The 19198-nt window shown below is 58.0% G+C and overlaps 1 protein-coding gene across 13 annotated transcripts in view; it reads right to left on the bottom strand.

The window, feature by feature from the left end:
- Ahdc1 (AT-hook DNA binding motif containing 1) overlaps nt 1-19198 on the bottom strand; it is a 64164-nt gene that overhangs the window by 9452 nt on the left and 35514 nt on the right. For 4 of the 13 annotated variants that reach the window (XM_047551844.1, XM_047551839.1, XM_047551840.1 and 1 more), the window contains 4 exons: nt 11949-12126; nt 6812-6923; nt 6617-6654; nt 1313-6241 (listed from right to left, as the gene is read on the bottom strand). In XM_047551844.1, the coding sequence (XP_047407800.1) occupies nt 1356-6167 (4812 nt within the window). In that variant the 5' untranslated portion in view covers nt 6168-6241; nt 6617-6654; nt 6812-6923; nt 11949-12126 and the 3' untranslated portion in view covers nt 1313-1355. Of the gene's footprint in view, nt 1-1312; nt 6245-6616; nt 6655-6802; nt 7029-9815; nt 10201-11547; nt 11779-11948; nt 12127-19198 lie in introns of those variants that run through there. The other 9 variants (XM_047551849.1, XM_047551842.1, XM_047551848.1 and 6 more) reach the window with 9 other exon arrangements.

Below are 19198 nucleotides of genomic sequence, written 5' to 3'. Positions count from 1 at the left end.
CCAGAGAAGGGCAAAAGCTTGGTCAAGGGCCTGTAGACAGCTGGTAGCTAATTGGAGATTGGTTCTCCCCAAGGACTCCTGGCTCCTGTGTCTGCCCTATGCTACCTTCAGGCACCAGGGGTCTAATAGAGAGGGGTAGTAAGTTTCCGCTGACATTACTTAAGGACCCTGAGTCACCCTGACCTTGAACCGCTTCCCCAGAGGAGGGATAGGACTTTCCAGGAGCCCTGTTAGTCCACCTCCAGGAAGAGAAACTCCCAGGAGGCTTTGGGGCTGGAGAGGTAGAGATCAAGGGTCTTGGACATGCCCTCAGTCCACCCTACTGCCAATTACCACATCTAGACCAATTCTGTGACAGATCTGATGTCCCAAAGTGGGGCCAGAGTGGTTGTATTCTGGAACAGGTAGCTCTTCAAGAAAATGATTTCTTTAAACTTAACTACTCCCCACTTTGATTATTTTGGGGCATGTGTCTTTTATTTTCTTTCTTAGAAATATCAAATCTAAATCTCGTGATACTTAATTCTTGGAGAAGCACCTGGCTGAAGGAAAAGGACTCAGTTTCCTAGGGTGAAGTCATCCTACATCTGGGGATAGACCCTTTGATTGTGGATTCTTGGGGACAATGGGACTACAGTGCCCCTTCTCCATTTCTGGATCCCTCCCCCACATACCTCAACCACACTGAGCCTACCTCAGATCAAAGAGGTTAAGAAATAACCTTTGAGGCTACTCAGGGGCAGTCAAGAGAAGATCCTTTGGGTCATTCTGTGAAGCCCTTGTAGGGTATGTGAACAAGATGTACTGGCCACACTCTGGCCCTGGACCTTGCCATGCTGTCTTAAGAGTCCATGAGGGTGCCCAGCAGCGCTGGAACTCTGGATTGTCCCTGGATGATTGTCTGACCTGCTTCTCCCTTCACCACCTCCCACAGAGCAATATGAATGCCCCCCCTCCCAACAGTGAAGTGGTGTGTTCTTGCTCAAGGCCATGAGAGAATGAGGGAAATCAACGCTTGACAAGCCAAACCAGGTGGTCCTCTCCAGTCTACGGTTCTCTGGCCATTCCAATTACCAGTACCCCCTGAGTGTCATGATGGCTTCCCCACCCAAGTACTCTGTCTCCTCCTCAAGACCACCCATAACCTCTAATCCTGAATCCCTTCTCCCTGCTGTGGGTCCCCAGTCTTACATTTAAATCCCACAGATGTTTCCTTCTCACCTCGCCACCTCTTCCCCATGCTTAAGCTTTAACACCCTCCTCCTTTCCACCCCCAGGCTTTTGCCCACTGCACCCACATCCCCAGACTCACCCAGGAACAAAACCTCGCGGTCCAGTCGGCACTTCAGTTGGCACTACAGGGAGGTGACGGTGAATGTGTCCTCAGGGTGAGGTTCCGCCATGGGCCCCAGGAAGCCGCTCTTGGGGCCCCCACCCAGGCCAGGATGCGCCTGCGGCATAAAGCCTGGATACCTGTAGGCGGTGTCCTGCAGGGGCAGCAGCGAGTCCCTCGGCACAGGGGACAGGGTCAAGTCACTAAGGAGTGGGCAGCCATAGCCAGCAGTGGCTGCAGCAGGGCCACGGGGTGGACCAGGTGGTCGGGCCATCTCCAGTGGCTCCTTGTCGGCCTTGGGCGTGGCCGGTGGGCTAGCCAGGTGTGGGGCACTGAGGCACGCGGCCTCCGTCCTGCCCAGGAAGTCAGCCAGCAGCCCTGTACCCACCTTGCCTTCGTATGGTGGGCTACGGGCAGCTGACCCTGGTGGGTACCAATAGGCTGTGCCCTTGCAACTGGGGGAATCGTAGTGAGGCTGGCCTAGTGGCAGGTCCCGGCAGCTCAGGTGGGCCTGGGCCGCAGCTGCATGGCCCAGGCTGGCCCCCTGGAGCCCATGCTTGAGGGGCTCGCAGGCAGTCAGCTTTGTGGGCGGCGGCCGCAGCTCTTCCTTGAAGCCCAGCGTGGGTGAGCAGGTGGGTGAATATGCCTTCTGCAGGCCAGTATCGAACACTGTGGGTGGGTGGGCCAACGGCGGGAAATGCTTGCCATCAAGCTCAGGAGCACCCAAGCTGGGTGAGTCGCAGTGAAAGCCTTGGCCAAAAGTGCCGTCAGAAGGCGTGGATGGGTTCATGGAATAGGGTCCCATGAAGTCACAGGGGTCTCGTTCTCCCACACTGAAGGCCCTCGACTGTGAGGGTAGCGGTGACATGCTGCTGTCCCCGCTGTAGTAGTCCAAGCCAAGGTCTGGGCTGTCCTGGAACAGCGGGTTGACGGGCTGTGGCTTGGGGATGAACTTGGCTTTGGCTGCTGCACCACCTCGCTCCTTCTTGGCGGAGCAGGCCCCGCCACCCCTACCACCCCTGGGCTGCCGGGGCCCGGTGCTCCGTTTAGATGGGTAGCCTGAGGCAGCGGCCGAGGCAGATGTTGAGAAGCCCAGATGTGAGGCTTCAAACAGATCCACCTTCTTCCGCCGTCCACGGCCAGGTTTGGAGCTGCTCTGGAAGAGGACGCTCTGGTTCCAGTTGTAGCCGGGGGCAGACGACGCCTCGTTCCAGTCCATCATCAGTTTCTCCAGACTGGACAGGCTCGACTGGCCCTCACTACTTGAGGCCTCACTGTTGGCACGCCGAAAACCACCACCGCCAACTGGCTGATTGAACTGGGTGCTGTCGGAGGAGGACTCGGAGAAGGTCTCTGATACGGCCGTCTGCTGCTTCACCTTCTGTGGCGTGTAGTTGGAGATGTCCAGGATCACATTGGGCTCGCTGACGTGGCAGTCAAAACTGGGATTGTAGAGCTGACTAAAGGCTTCTGAGGCCCAGTCCAGGCCTCCGTAGCCCTGCCGGAAAGGCCACTGAGAAGCCCCCGCAAACTGCCGACAGTTCTCAGGCGAGGGCTGAAAGGAGGAAGAGGAGGAGGAGGCGGCAGAGGCTGCGGAGGTGGCAGAAGCTGTGGTGCCCTTGGGCACCATGTAGCCACCGGGTGAGACAGTGCTGGCCCGGCTGTCACAGCGCAGGGGTGTGGGGGCTGAACCAGAGAAGGGGGTCCCTTCAGAGCTGTTGAAGAAGGAGGCCTTGCTTGGTGGCAGGCAAGGGCCCCCCGTAGGTGGTGGGGCGTAGCCAGCACTATGGGCGCTGCTGGGCGAAGCAGGAAGGCTATTGCCACTGCCATAGGCAAAGCTGCAGTCCTTGCTGTTAGCACAGTCCTGCCCTGTAAAGGGCTTAGCTGGGGCAAATACGCTTTGTCCAGCCCCATAGCCACTGTACTGGGCGGGGTAGGTGTTGGTGGGCGGGTGGGTTGTAGGAGAACGGGCCACAGCTGAAGGCGGGGGAGCCAGCTTTGGGAAGGTCTCAGCTGCCCGGCAGTCTGAAGTGGCTGGGGTGATACCGTAGCTCGCTGCCCGTCCTGGGGGGAAAGTCTGGCGAGTGGGCAGGACAGGCTGGAAGGAGGGGTCCGCCCCAGCCCCACTGCTACCCACCGCCACCGGGCTGGCCTTGGCTCCCCGACTGGGGAAGGTGGACAGGCCCCGCTGGGCAGGCAGGGCACTGGTGGGAGGCCCCGCATAGGTGCCTGATGCCTTCCGGGACTCCGGGCGAGAGGCTGAGAGGGCGAAGTCCAATAGGTCAGAGGAGTCATCCGAATCGAGCAGCGAGCGAAAATAGCCGGTGAAGAGGTTTTGGCGCTCCTGGCTGAGCTCAGTCTGGCCCGAGGGTGCGCCCGTGCTGTAGTAGCTGCTGCGGCCGGAAGCCCCACTCTCCAGCCCAGCGGAGGCAAAGGCCCGGGCCTCGGTCCCTTGGAAACCACAGTTTCGACCAGCTTGCCCACCTGGGTGCCCGTGGTGAGGGGCCCAGCCACCACCCTTGTCCCCGGCCCACTCAGCACCCGCCTCCCCAAAACCTGGGCCACTGGGCACCTGCTCTGGGAACAGAGTCCCGTTCTTCCGGGACCGCCTCTTCCGCTTGGGCTTCCCAGTCACAGCATCCACTTCCCCCCGGCCCCGTTTACGTGGGTGCCCCAACTCGGTGAGGCCAGGACCCCCTACCCCAGCAGCTGTCACTGCCACCACCTTCTTTTTCTTTCCAATGCCCTCGAAGAAGTCACTGAAGGAGCATCGGGCTGCCTTGGCTGCATGGCCCCCACCCCGGCCACCAAAACCGCCTGTTTTGCCCCCACGCCGCCGGAAGCCCTGCACACGATGCAGGAAGTGGGAGATGCTTTGGGTGTCAGGGGCCTGGTGCACTGACTCGGGTTCACTGGGCGTCCAGCAGCGGGGTGGGGAGCACCGCCCAGCACACTGGCTCTGGCGGTTCAGGAAGGCCAGTTTGGCCAGGACGTCCGAGTACTCGGCTTTACTGTCATTGGCGTCCGCTGCATAGGACGGCTGGGGAGAGGCCAGCTTCTGTTTCCGCCGACGCCGTTTCTTTACCTCTGGCATGGCCATGGTGGCTGCCGCCACAGTGGCTGCCTCAGTTGCCACCACTGCTGGCTCTTTGGGCTTGCCGGGACCCAGCAGCAGGTTCTTAGGAGGGCGGCCACGCTTTCGCTTGAGAATAATGGGCATCTCACCCGGTGGGAAGACCACCACCACATTCCGCCCATTATTCTTCATCTTTAGCAACGGAGTGGGCTCTGCTGACACACGCAGGCCCAGCTCCTTGCCCTCCACGCTCAGGCTGCTACTCAAGGATGACACTTTGTATGTGGTCTTGTTCCGTCGCCCCAGCGACACAGGGATCTTAGCCATCTTCACCACCATCCGCCGCACACCCCGGCACTTGCCTTTGCGGGTAGGGGCCACAGGGGTCTGGGAAGATTCTGTCTCCAGCTCTGGGACTGGGACTGGGCCTGGGCCTGGCAGGGTGGGAGGTGGTGGAGGTGGTGGTGGTGGGGGCTCCACCAGGGCAGCTGCCAGCCCTGTGGGCATAGGAAGGGGGAGTAGGCGGCCCTCAGGTCCAGCGTCTGCCTTACGCCCCCGTCCGGCTTTCCGCCGGCGACACAGGATCTTTGGCCTATCGGTGCGCCGCAAGGCATACTTGGGATGGCCCTCGGGCCCAGGGGGACCATGGGGTGAGCACAAGTCCAAGCGCAAGGGCTCAGCCAGCGGGCAGTGCCCCAGGGGCTGCTGGGGTTCCAGACGGCGACCTGGGACATCCAGCAACTTAGGCAGAGGGTCAAGGGCCTGGGGGTCAAGCAGCTGTGACTCTAGGGAGTCAGGCAGGGTATCCAGGGCCTGTAGAGCCAGGCCTGGCAGCCCCAGAGGATCAGCAAGAGGTTGCAGGGGTGGCAGCTCCAAAGTTTCCCCAAGTGGCTCTAGTGCCTGTGGGTCCAGGAAGCGGGGCTGGGGGTCCAGGAGCTGAGGCTCCGGCTCAGGAGATGGTGGCTCGAGGGCCTGAGCCTCCAGCAGCTGGGCCTCAGGGCAGGTAAGGGAGGCCAGCTCACTGAGGATGTCAGCCTCGGCGAGTTCTGAGTAATCAGGACCGTCTGGCTCAGGCTCTGGGGGCAGACCAGTGGCGGCAGCCGTGGCCCCAGGACTATGGCCTTGGCCAGGCTGGGGGCTATCTCTAGGCTCAGGTTCAGGCTCATAGAGAGGATGGCCAGGTCGCTCTGATTTGGCGTGAGGAGTGGCACGTTCCTCGGGGCTGCGGATGCTGTTGGCCAGGCTGGGTGAGGAGAAGAAGCTGTACTGTAGATCGCCAGGTGGTGGGGCAGGGGGGCGGCTCAGCCGCAGCCCACCACAGTCCAGATGCACACCGCTGTGCTGCAGGTCCTGGGAGAGTCGTGTCAGGTCCTTCATGATGTCAATCAGCTGCACCACTGGACGCAGGTTCACCCGCCCGTTATCCCAGCGGCGACAGGAGCTGCTGCTGTCTCCGGCTGGTGTGGGGCAGCGGGCCTGGGAGACGGGCCGGGCTGCCCTCGGGGACAGCGGGTCCTCTCCCTTGGCAAGGACTGGTGGGCGCCGGGTGCTAGGGTCCCGGCGTGGGGGTGGGCGTGGGTTCTCGGAGAAGGTGTGGGTAGAGAAGGCCTTGTCGGGTGGACTGGCGGGGGGCCGGGTAGGAAGCAAGGGCCGGGGGGTGGGGGGGCCACCGGGGTAGTACTTGGGCTCCCGGAGGTAGTCAGGAGAGCTGCACACGGCACTGGAAGTCACCACCAGGCCCTGGGGCTTCACACGCATCCTGACCTTGTCCTCCGCGGGCCTCCGGGCGGGGCCGGGGCTGACATGAGGGTGCGAGAAGCCGGGACCAGGACCTGCTGGGCGGGACAGGCAGGAGATCCCTCATTGAACATCGGGCTTCCTCTATTTCACCCAATGAGCCCCTGGTCCCTTCCCCAAGGTCTCATCCCCCTTACCAAGCTCAAGTCCCTTCCCCAAAGCCCAATCTTGCAATCCCCAGCCTTTCTCAAATCACCTGTGCACAGTGAACCCCTCACGGGCCCCAGTCACACATATGGACAACTGACCCCCTTCTACATCCTGGCTATGGGCTAAGGAAGCCCATCAGCAGCGGGAGGTGACCACGCCAGATCAAACTTAAAGAGAGGGCCAAAGAGTCTTATTGGAGGTATGGCCTTCCTCATTCCAGCCCCCACCCCGGGACTCCAGGAAGAACCCTGGCCACTCACCCTCGGCTCTGCCGCCTGGGCTGTCACACTGGAGATCTCTGTGGGCAGCAAGAGAGGCAACAGGAGATCTGAATCCCCCATGCGATTGGGTGGCCACACTCAACCTTTCCCACCTGCCCACTGGTCCAGCCTCCTACAGATGCCACCCCAAGTTCCTCCTACAGATGTCCCCTCCAGTGTGCATACCCGGCTGACCTGGGAGAGAGAGGGCCCCCGTGCCTGGGGGCTTTGCCCGTCGCTGGCTGTCAGTTGTGGGTGCTGTGGAGCAACTTCTGCCTGAGCCCAGGCCTCAGGCCGTGGACAGCGCCTGGAAAGGACCATCGCAGCTCAGGTTTAGTAAGCACCTACTGTGCGCCAGGTCCTGGGCTGGAAGCTGTCCAGGCATCACTTCATTAAATTCTTCATACCAAGCCTGTGAGGTAGGGGCTATTAATAACCACATTTTGCAGATGAGAAATGGAGGCTCAGAGCTGAAGTAACACCTTTCATTCATACGCTCATTTTTTATGGAATGCCCACCTTGCACAAGGACTGGGTAGACAGACATTGATCAGATAATCATAAGTGATTTCATGATTAGTGTGATAAGAGTTGCAAAGAAAAAGTGAAGGCTGCCTAGGTCAGCGGTCTAGTGATCACTGCGGGGGTGTCAACAATACAATCCTGTACTTGCGGGACACTTTCTCTGCTGCCAGTGATGGGCCAAGCATTCTATTTAGATGATCTCGTCCCATCCTTTCACACCTGAGATCAATACAATTATCTTCCCCATTTTTACAGAAATCATCCACTACAGGTATTAAACACCACGGGGGCAAAGCTAGCTGTCCCAATCAGCAATGCTCGAACCTCTCAACATCCAGAACCACATGGCCCAAAGGCGTCTGCTCAATGAATGTGGCACACACAGCCTCCACCAACCTGCCTTTTCCCATGAGGCTCTTTTTCTTCTCCAGACTCAAAAGTGTGACCCAAGAAGGATGCTGTTGGAGGACCAGAAACAAGAATGTGGAAAGGGACATTCTCCGACTCTCCTTTCCCCTTCATCAGAAAGACCCTCCGATGCTCCATCCTACCTCGGGCCTCTGTTCAGCCCCTATCTATTTCACCTGCATAGCATTTATCACAACTGTAATCAATTACTTGTGTGACTGGCTGTTTAGTGTGTCTCCCCAGAGAGTGTGGGCTCTTCAGGGGCAGGGATCACATCTGTCTTGTTTACCATTGTATCCTCTGACCCCAAGGGCCTGGGCTATGGATGCTACATAAATATTTACCGACTAACTCCCTGAGCTGGTCAGGGCAGAGCTGGGATTTACATCCAGGCATGTCTGACTCCCAAGGAAGCCTTGGGGACTCAGGACTGGGCTGATTCCCAGGACCTAGGATCTCAGGGAGCTGAATGGGCCCTGATCACTGAGAGGATCATAAAGACTGACACTGATCACTGCCTAGTGTTTGGCTCTGACCTAGCTTTGGATTCCCAGGACCCATTCCCTAGGACACATGTCTATTCTCACTTGCTGCCCTACTGTCCAGTGCTATCGCCCCATAGGCAGACTGCAGAGCTGACTCAGGGACAAGATGGTGTGAAAAGGAACATTCCTCTGCTCCCTTTTGGTGGGCAGCAATGTGCAATCTACAAGGCACCTCCACATATATAATCCACTGAATCTTCACAGCAACCTGGGAGGCATGCATGGTTTATTACCCCCACCTTACAGAGGAAACAGGCCCAGAGCAGTTGTGAAACTTGCCTGAAGTCACACAGCTGCTCAAAGGCAGGCTTCCTAATTTTGCCTAAGGCCAAAGTCTCCTTCCACTCCCTGCTCCTGCAACTCTCCTTCAGTCACTTCTGGAAATGCTCCTTCTAGAACTGTGGTCTAATTTAAGGCTGGGAGGAACCTTAAAATTATCTAAGCCATTGGCTTTCAAACCCTGGGCCTGGGGGAGCTGTGTAACATTCCAGATACCCAGGCCCTAGTCCAGGGGAGTCTGACTCACATGTCTGAGGGACATCTGGGAATCTGTATTTTTAATCAGCTGCCCCAGTGGGTACACTGTTCAAGTGCCATCTCATGCCCTCCCATTTTATAGATGAGGAAACTGAGATGAGAAGACTTTGTCCAAGGCTACAAAATGGCATGTGAAGGGCCCCTTTGTTGCTTATCCAGGTGGATCATCCCTCTGCCCACTGTTCCTTCCCTCCCTGCAGGTCCCAGGCTTCAGTTGCTCCTCACTGTTCTACCCCCGGGCTCACTGAGGACTCTGCTCTCTCCCACACTGGCAGTGGCCCTGGCCCCTCCCAGGTCAGGCTCTCTGTGCTCCTAGGACTTGGAGCACTGCTGCTCTTGCAGGAAGAACTGTGGGTAACAGCCTCCCAAAGGGGAGAAGGGGGTCAGACTATGGAATCCCAACCCCATTTCCAACAGTGTGGCTGATCCTTGGCTCTGATGTCCTGTCTGAGATACCCACCAGCAGCCACTATCCCTCCCTTACCGCGGGTGGGGCTCTGCAGACCTCCCACTTGGGGCCTGAGGGTGTGATCTTGGCAGAAGAGACGAACCTCCTCTCCAGTGGTTGCTTCTGTTCCACCCACCCGTGAAGACCTTTGGCCACGTTCTCCTGAGTGTCCACAGCTCTTTTTGCAGCCTCTAGGATCTGAGGAAAGCAGCTGGCTCCCCTCTCCACCACACCCCAGCAGGCAGCCTTCTCCTGGCCTCCTCCCAAGGGTACTACCTAGCCCTGGTCTGTGAACAAAGTCGAAAGGGTCCTTCTGCCCTCTTGTCTGCTTCTGGGTCAGTGTGTCTGAGCTTGCCCACAGGGACGCCAGCGGCTGGGAGGGGGCTGGGGGCCCCAACCTGCTGCACAGTGCCGGGAAGCGCCAGCCCACATCCTTGAGTCCCTAGCCCCACCCTCCCGGCTGTGGCTGTGACCACCCCACCCCTTCCCCACCCTCCTCCCCTCCCCCACCCACAGCCTCCCCAGGGGAGCCCGGCTGCCAGCCCCAGCACTCACTTCCGGCCTCATGACCCTCTCTCCAGCCTCATGCACTCCCCCCTCCCTTTCCCCTCCCTGCCTGGTGGAGGACCCAGGGACATCCTCTCAACAGTGGAAAACACTGCATCAAAGGGGCTATTACTGCTGTCCAGAGCCCTGAGACCTTTCCCATTGCCTCCTTTCCCTCCCAGAGCCTCACCTCTCAGGATCAGCCACCTCAGGAATGAGGCAGCGCTGCTCTCAGTCTCCTTCCCTTCACCTCCCCACCTGCTGATCCAACCTGAAGATCTTCCAACCAGATTCCAGCCCAAAATCATAAAAGTAATGATGGAAATGATAACGGCATCTTATCTGGCATTTAAAGATAGGCACAGAGAGGTTAACAAATGCCCTTAAAGACAAACAGCCATGCCAATTTGCCAGAGCTTGACTTTAGTTTCATTGGGCTCCCCTAAACCAGACTACTTTGCTATACAGGAACTCAGCTCCCTTCCAGCCTGCTGCCTCCAACTGTCCTAGTCCTAACTAGAAATTCTAATTGTTGACTTCTAACCTACCTTCTTCCTAGCTTCCTGTACCACCTCCCAACAGTCATTCAGATGCACTACCTTCCCTCACCACTAGGTGTCCCCTTGGAGCCACTGATGCCCCCAAGGGGAGCTGGTCCAGCCCAGCGCCAACAGCCCCCCCCCACTCCGCCCCTGAGCCATCAGGGCCCCCCCACAGCACAGCACACCCCGGCCACACAGAGCTCCTTTGTGCAGTCCTCGCCCACCCCCTTCCTGTCCAGAGTGGGGCACCTGGCAAGCAGGTCTGCCCCCAAACCGCCCCCTGCCAGCCCCCTGCCCTGGGTGCCAGGTGTGTAGGCGCCACTGCCAGTTCTTGCTGGACCCGAGGGTCACCCTGCTGGCGGCCCTCCCTTCCTCCCTTCGAGGTCACCCAGGGACTGTGCTTCCCGCCCTGCTCCGCCCCCATCCCCTCCTGCCCTTGGCCCTTCCAGACTCCCGTCCTTGTCTTTCCTTCTGTCTCCCAGAGGACTCCCTCCTCCAGCCCCACCAGGCCCTCCCCCCACCTCTCTCCCCCTCCCACCGCCCTCCCCGGAGAGCACCCCATTCGCCCCGCCCCTCCCACCCAGGTCTGTAGAACTCCTCCTCCTGGAAAGTCACTGCTGGAAAGGAAGTGACTTCAGCGATTTGGCCACAAGGCTGGGCACTGCTGAGCCCAGCTCAGCTCAAGGCTTGCCAGGCCCACCTCCAAACGGAGCCACGTGCACACACCACTCAAGCGTGCACCCGGAACCCTGAGCATACACCTTTCCACCTCAGGGTCCTCAGATCTTGTCCACACATCTCTCCAGTGTGCACTAGCAACTTGTGTACATATGTCAACACTCAATGTGGCACACACATGCCCACCCAGAACCCAACCTGCATCCCACATGCTCACCACTCCAGTGTACCACTTACCAAGCCCTTGAACGTCCCCCCCAGCTCAGCTGATTTGTACAACCCTTGCACACACAACCCTGAGCACCTAAGGACAGAGCCCTACACACACACCTGCTTGCACACAAGCCTGAGTGCCAGTAATTTACAGCCGGGTACACACAGCCTCATCCTCTCAGGGCCTCCCCACCCTTCCAATCCCAGGAGGCCCCACCCCCAGACCTCAGGCCCCAGGAATGCTCCTGTGGAAGTTGGGTGGGGTCCCCAGAAGGCTGGGCTCTAGAGAGTTTCCTGGAGCCCAAAGGCTTCATGTGTCAGTTTAGGGAGTTGCCTTTGCAGGGTAGGGCGGCCCCACCTGGCCTGAGCCTGGGTGGGCTAACCTAGCTTAGGAGTAGGGAGGCGGTTCTACCACTGTCCTCACCCCCTCCCAGTCTTTTGAGGGCATCCTAGCATACCTGGATTACCCAGGGCCTCCCAGCACCTCACCTTGGCCTCCCTGCTCTTTGCTTCCATAGAATCCAGTAGAAAGGTGTCATGGGGGGTCAGCTGCACACATCGGGCACTGTGGCTTCCACCTCTGCCCTGAGTCTTGGTCACTGTCACAACCCCTTTCTCCTCCCAGTCCTCTCAGGTCATCAAGGCGCAGCAAAAGAGTCCTCAGGTTAGAAGGCAGGACTCCAGGGCCTCACTGCATATCCATGAGCCTCAGTTCCCTTTCTGGATAAGGGGAATTTGAGTAAGCTGGGTTAATATCTTCTGACTTTATTTAAAGGGCCTCTTTGTGGCCTAAGCTAGGAGGGGGTCCTTGCTGAACTGGAAAGCAAGTCCCTGACCCCCACTTCCTGTGGGGTGGCACAGGAACATGCCTGGTTTCCTCACATGGTTACCTGAGCAGGCTGTGCAGAAAGGCCTAGTTCAGCAGGAAAGGCCTGTCTTTGCCAGTGTCTCCAGGGTGGTCTTCTCAGAGGCCTGAGTGTCACTTCTCACCCGGGGGCCTCTGCACAAGCTCAGTTGAGTGGGCTCTGGAGTCCAGGCCAATGGATAGACAATCAGGCAAGCTCCCATCTGTGGAAGCAAAAACAGCACATCAGGTATAAGCATGGATGCAGGTGAGCCAGCCAGGCGGGAGGGCACAGGGGCACTTCGAGCCAGCAGGCTATCCTAGATGGGGTCCAATCCAGCTCCAACCTCATTGCAGCGAGGAGTTTTGAAACCCCATCTCCAGTCAGAAAGCAGGGTCTTTGTATGTTTTGGTGTTTACACACACACATGTGCACATAACACCGTGGTTGGGGAGAACTAGTCTTAGGGAATCAACTTCTCCAGCCAGCAAACTCTTTGGTTCTCCATTTTTTTCCATCTCTAAAATGGGAAGAATAGATCTTATGGATGGAGAGGAACAATATGAAGAAGTTATATGTGCCCAGAGCTTGTCTACGGTGCAGGTGTGAGAGTTGCTGTTCAGGGTGATGGCGGATGTAGATTTCCATGAGGGTGCCCGTGCAGCTGGTACCTACCCCTCTCCATCAACAACTGGTTAGGTCTCTTGTTTTCTTTAATAACCATGGCCTTCTTCACCATCCCCCTGCTTCCTGCCCATTTGTCTGGAGGTCTGTACTGGGCCCCCCAAGGGATCTGGGAACCAGGCCTCATGGACCGCTTATAGGTCTTAGTTGCCTGGGAATTTGTATGTATGCGCCAGAGATTCTGCCTGTGTAAATGCATGCTGGTGAATGTCCCATTGTCTGGGTAAATACACCTGTATGTGGGTTCTTGGGGTCTACCGAGCCCATCTGTATGCTTTCCTGTATTTCTGCATGCTTAAGATAGTATATATATGGGACCACGTGTCTGCTCAGATGTGCCTGGTTGGTGTGTGTGTGCGCGTGCCAGGCCCAGTGGCTGAGTGTCTTCAGCTACACATGTGGGTATGTGCACTGTTTGAATTTCTATTCTTTTCACCTTTGTGTGTGCATCTAAGTGAGCCTGTGTTTGTACACCTGAGAGACTGAAGTGTCAGTGCCTGTGCGTGACAGGTGTGCCCAGCTGCGGTCAGACTGTGCCTGTTCCTGTGTGCTCACGCACTGTGCCTGGCTCTCTGTATCTAGCTGTGTCAGGAGCCAAACCGGCTCCTGCCTGTCTCAGAGCTCTCTGGATGTGTGTGTGGTGGGGGGTGGGGGCGTGCGGCTGATCCTCTGCTGTCCCTGCAGGTTTCCAATCTCCAGGCCTGTGACTGCGGGCACTGGTGTCACTGTAGATCAGCATTGCCTCCCTCCTATCTCTGCCTTTCTCTGGGTTTTCAGGGTCATGGTGTGATGGTGTGACTGGTCATGATGTCCCTGTTGGTCTGTTTCACCATGGGTCAGTATGTACTCGTGGGTGTGTCCCTGCATGTGTGGATTTGTGTGACCTTATCATTGTGTGTCTGTGCATCCCTGCGGGTCCCTGTGCTGTGTCATTGTATGTCTGTGCCAGTACAGCTGTGTGTCAGCGTCCACACATGTGAACAGGTCTGTGTGCCACAGTATGCCTGTCAGCACAATGGTGCCTCAGTGCCTGCGTGGTACCTTTGTAAAACGTGTGTGCGTGCGTGTGCAAGGAGAGACCCTTTGTGAGACAGTGTGTGTGTCTGTGTCACTGTGTTTATATGTGCCTGCTTCCCTCTTCCCTCCCTCCCTATCTCCTGCTCTCTCTCTCTCTCTCTCTTTCTCTCTCTCTCTCTCTCTCTCTGTAGGAGCCAGACAACTCCCCAAGCCTGGATTAGGGACAATTTATCCACAGGCAGAGAAGGAGAATTCCAACCTGCCAGAGCCTCCCTCCTCTGATCTGTCCCCCCTTCCCTGTGGTTGGGTGGGCACAGAAATGCAGCCTGGCAGCTCCCAAGCCCTTGGGGAGCCCCCACCTCTGCAGCTCCCCAGAGGCCCAGGAGGGCAGAGAGATGGAAATCTAGGTGGCTCCAGAGTCCTCCAGTGGAGGTGGACTGGCTGCCCCCCATCTAGGTCCCCACAGCTCAGCTCATCTTGGCCCTGTTCTCCTGCAGATGGTGGTGGGCGGGGGGAGTCTGCATGGGGTCTGCCTGCCCCCAGGGGTGGGGAGACCTACGGAGCAGAGCTGTCCCCAGCCCCTCCACAACCTGATACTCCCCAACTGATAAATGTCAGCCCCCACCAACATAAATGACCGGGGAAGTTGCGACTGTGCTGCTCAGGCTGGGGAGGCGGAGGGCAGTGTGGGGGGAGTGCAGCACGGGGGAGCAGGGCCGGGCTGGGACTAAGGCTCCCTTCACGGTGCTCCAGGCGCAAGGCGGAATCACATGTTTCCCATTAGCTGCTCTGGCCTCCTTGTTCAGGGGGTGTTGGCTGGGGGAGATTTGTTCTGGTTGCAGACACCAGCCGAGACCACACAAGAGAGAGAGAGAGAGCGAGCGAGCGAGCAAGAGAGGGAGAGCCAGAGGGAGAAAGGAAAAGAGACAGACAGACACACAGGGAGACAGAGATACAAGAGGGAGAGAGACAGAGACAGAACTGTGAGAGACAGACGCAGACACAAAAAGGGGGACAGAGACTGGTGGTAAGAGACAGTGGGGGACGGGGCAGGGAGGCAGGGGCAAAGTGCAGAGGCTGTGGGCAGGTATGGTCAGGTACAGAATGAGAGGGGGCAGAAAGGCCTGAGAGGGAGACACCAGCTGGCAGGGGCGCTGATGGAGATGGCAGTGGAAAGGGACAACCAGGGACCAGACTGTCCCACAGGAACCTGAAAAAGCACTGGCGAGGCAGAGACGGGGTGGGCCGGGGGAAGGGCAGGTGAGGGCAGGGGAATGGCCGTGCGGGGCGGGGGCGGCGGCGCCCGGCCTCCCGCCTCTGACCCTCCAGCCTCGGAGATAACAGGCCCGAATAGTGCTGACTTGCGGTTCAGAAATCCAATATCCTCCGCGGCGCACTAATCGACTACCTGAGCTCCCGGCCCGCGCCGAGCTGCCCCGATTAATCCTGCGGCTCCACAGCCTTAATTAGTTTAACAGTTTCAGGGGCAGAAGAGGCAGGGAATAGGGTCCCCAGGCCCGTGGGGGCACAGCCCCCCACGCAAAACCTGCCTGATGCTCCACCTTCGCAGTCACACACCTGCCTCAGCCCCAGAGGCCCCCAGTCCACATGATCTGAAAAACACTGGGTCCTTCCTCCTGGGGAACAGTCCCAAGGGTTGGCACCTGGGTCAGAAGGTAGGTCACGTGACACTGAGGCACCCCTCCACACACACACTTGTCCTATGCTCAGGGCCTCAGTGCTTCCTCTGGGTAGCCCTTTGGGGCCATGTGGTCTGCATGGGGAGGCCCCACCAACTGCCAGTCCCATGCCCCTGGGCAACATGTTGTCTCTTTAGGGTGAGAGACGGGCTACCGTGAGCTACCCCGATACTGACAACCTCCCAACAGCATGAGATAATCACACGTCACCCCCCACAAGAAGCACGAGATGGGCACACGGTGCTCTCTCTCACACACGCAACAGTCGGAAAGACAGGTCCACAAGTCAGTGACAACCCTCCTAACAGATGAGCTAAGCACATAACCTGTCGCTTCCCTGAAAGTGTGAGATGGTCACATCTTCCACCTCAGCGAGACAGGCCTCCAGGTGGTCATCCCTCACGACAGCATGACTACCACACAACCAGGCGCCTCCATGCCAGAGGGTGTGGGAGGCACAGAGAACCTGTCACACACAGCCGAGCAAAACAGCCGCACACACCCCAGTAAGACAAGCCTCTTTTTCTACCTGAGGGGAAGGCATAGACCCTCCACCCACCACAGCGTGAGGCAGGGCACAACCTCCCCCCTTCCTTGAGGCCTCCCTCCAGATTGTGGGATGGATATGTGACATGTCACCTCCCTGACTGCTTGGGACAGGTGACAGTCTGCCCACCCACACCCCTCCCCCACCATTGTCGCCAGCCTGAGTGGTGTGTCCTCTGCCTGCAGAGGCGTCACAGCTCACAGGGCATGAATGTCACCCCAGCACTGCCAGAGCCAGGCACAGCCACACGTTGCCCCAGTGACAAACACCACTGGCCCCAGGAGGAGGTGGAGGCACACAGGACTCTGGGTGTGACCTTGGTCCCTGGACACCATGAGGGGCGGTGCTGTGGCCTTCTGCCTGGGTAACCCGTGCTGGGCGAGAGGAGTGCTGGGAGGAAGCTGCCTGGGCACAGAGATAACCTGAAATGCCACCTCTCCAAGCACCCCCTGCCCCCATTTCTCATTTAATGTAGCTGTGTCTCTAGGCAGGGGGCAGGAGGGGGGGAGGGCTGTGACGGAGGCTGTTTCTGTCACACTATTTAGAGACTGGTGGGAAGTAGAGGGTCGAGGGCTTGCTGTCACCATGCACTCATGGAGGAGGCGGTAGAATAATGGCTTGAGACCACTGTGCTGTGAGGAGCACCCCTCTTCCTTAGAAAGGCCCTCTCTCCAAACTTCAGGCCATAGAGCTAGGGATAAGGAGGCCAAAGTCCAGGGGCATGACTCACCCAGGGAACAGGCCCAGCCTGCTGGCCAGAGTGGTGAGGAAGGCCAGGAGCCAAGAGGCCCGGGTTCAAGTCTGAGCTCCTCCCAGGCCAAGCTGGGTGACCTTGGAGCAGAGGCTCAGCCTCTTTGGCTTTGGGGAGGTGGGAAGGAAGAGGCAGGTCCAGAGAGAAGCTGAAGGGGTGGGCCCAGGAGGGGGAGGACAGAAAGGACAGTGGGCTCCTCCCCTGGCTCTGCTCTGCTGCTTCCTCACAAGGAACCTCATCTCTCTGCACCTCAGTTTCCTCATCTGTGAAGTAGAGGGATTAACATGAGCCTCACGAGAACACATAGCATAAAGTGGCCAGGTGCTCAAGAAACAGGAAGCTTCTTACTGAAAAGAGGGAGAACTAGATGAAGAGAAGGCAAAAGACTTGCCCAGGCTGGTTTCTCACCTGGGTTGTTTCTTTAAAATTGCCAGGAGGTGTGTGTGTATGTGTGGGGGTACTGTTAGATACAGAGAAGACCACCCGAGACCAAGGGATGCGACAGGAGTGTCAACCCCCTCACCTTTACCCTAAACTTCACTTTGCCCACTTCAAACCTTGGACTAGAGTGGCAGCTCAAAGCGAGCAGTGCAGCCCACACCCCAGCTCCCCAGGACCCCAACAGCACCTGCTGCTTGGAAGGAGCAGGGGATCTGGCTGTCAGCATCGTACAAGAGCCCCCCTCTTACAAGAGCCCAGAGAGGGATAGGACTAGCCTAAGGTCACACAGCAGCAGCAGAGCCCAGAGCTCTGGTCAGGGACAGCTTCAGAGCAGAGTTCCTCTAGCCCCTGGGGGTGGCTGGAGCTGGGGGGCCCTAAGGGACTGAGCAAAACGTGGCGACAGATGGCCTGCCGAGGCAGCGGCGATCTGGGCGGCTGGCAGGCATGCTCGCTCCCGCGCAGGGAAGCAGCTAATTTTAGCTGAGGCCTCGATGCCAGCTTTGTTCCCCCCACCCACCCGCCGAGGGGGCCCAGCATGCCTTGCGTGCAACCCGCCTCCCCCAGGCACCCCTACTCCCCCGCCTGGCCCCTTGGTGAGTAGTGCCCAGACCCCAGGGTCCTAGAACTGTCTGCCTGACCAGGCCTCACCACACCCAGAGGCAAGGGCTGGGCTCTGGAGGCCTGGCTGCCTACTCCAGGCCTGTTTGCCCATGACTCCAAGCTCATTCCTTGAAGAGGGATGACAGGAGGAAGGCTAGAGGCCACTGCCCAGACTGGGAGGGCCGGACAGCAGGGGCTGCCAGTGTTGAGGGGAGGCGGGCACTGTCCTCCACCCAGCACTTAAGGAGACAGGACCCTGATTCCACCAGAGCCTTGGTTCTTCTGGGCTGGAGTCTTCCCGCTGTTGGTGAGCAGGGGCTCAGGAGTTATTCAAGTCTTTCCTTGTTCCTCACAACTTTGACTTTGCTTCAGGGACTCTTATAATCCTTTAAAGAAGTCAGAGCTAGAGCAAGGGTTGTACCCCTGTGCCACGGGGGTAAACTGAGGCATGGTCCAAGAGAGTTACTATTGTATGGGGGGAGGACATACTCAGGAAGCAGTGAAGGCTAGACATGATCTTCTCTAAGTCCTATGTCTAAGGGGCTTCTTGGCTGACACAGCCCCTGGGACTACCCTCTGCCCCTACCTGGGCTAGTGAAAGGTGAACCAGGTGGATAGAGCCCATCCTCTAAAACCCTGCAAAGGGAGACCTGGCACTGCACTCTCTGCAGGCTCTTTAACCTGAGACCCTCCTCATTTCAGGTTCAACTACACATGCCCAATGGGTCTTTTAAATCATATGGCCCTCACTAGTAAGGGGGCTCTTCTGGGGTGATTCTGGAGGGCTCCCCTCAGCTCCAGGACCAAGGACTATGAGGGAAATGGCTAAGTAGGAAAGCGAAGAACGAGACCTGAAAGAAATCTGTATTTAGGAAGAGAGTCAGAGAAAGAGAAGGAAGGGGAGGGAGAAATCAAGGCAGAGAATTAGAGACAAAAAGAGGAAGATCATGGGGGCAAGAGAAACAGGGCCAAATGAGGCTTAAGGAGAAAGAGATAAAGGAGGGCTTGGGAGACAGTGACCAGGAAGGAAAGGAAAGGGACAGGGGTGGGAGGACACGCCAGAGGAAGGAAGACAGCAAGAAAGAGACTCAGGAAGGGAGAGAAGGAAGAAAAAGACAAAGAGAGACAGGCAGGATGATGCAGAGACAAAGACACACTCACACACAGAAGGGGAGAAGAGACAGACACATGGTGGGAAAGAGACAGAGGAGCCTGCCACAGGCAGGCCACGGCAGCGACCCAGGGAGCTGGAAGCAGGGACTGACACACCCAGAGACCATCAGAGACAGTAGAGAGGGTGAGACTCACTTCCAGAATGGGGCGGGAACAAGGGGGAGACACTAAGTGATAGATAGAGTGTGGGGGGAACAGCAGGAGTAGGCAGAGGCAAGGAGGGAGGGGGCGTAAGGAGGAGAAAGAGGAGGGGAGATGTCGTCGCCAGAACTGGGGGGGACAGAGGACAGAAATGGAATGTGGGTCTAGGCATGAGGCTCACAGATGCATCGGCTCCGGTTTCAGCTGGGGCAGTTGGCTGCTGGCGGGGGGAGAGGAAGGA

Source organism: Sciurus carolinensis, chromosome 1, assembly GCF_902686445.1.
Source record: "Sciurus carolinensis chromosome 1, mSciCar1.2, whole genome shotgun sequence".
Classification (NCBI taxonomy): Eukaryota; Metazoa; Chordata; class Mammalia; order Rodentia; family Sciuridae; genus Sciurus; species Sciurus carolinensis.
The sequence above is the reverse complement of the archived record's forward strand: the minus strand, read 5'-3'. Positions and strand labels throughout refer to the sequence as shown.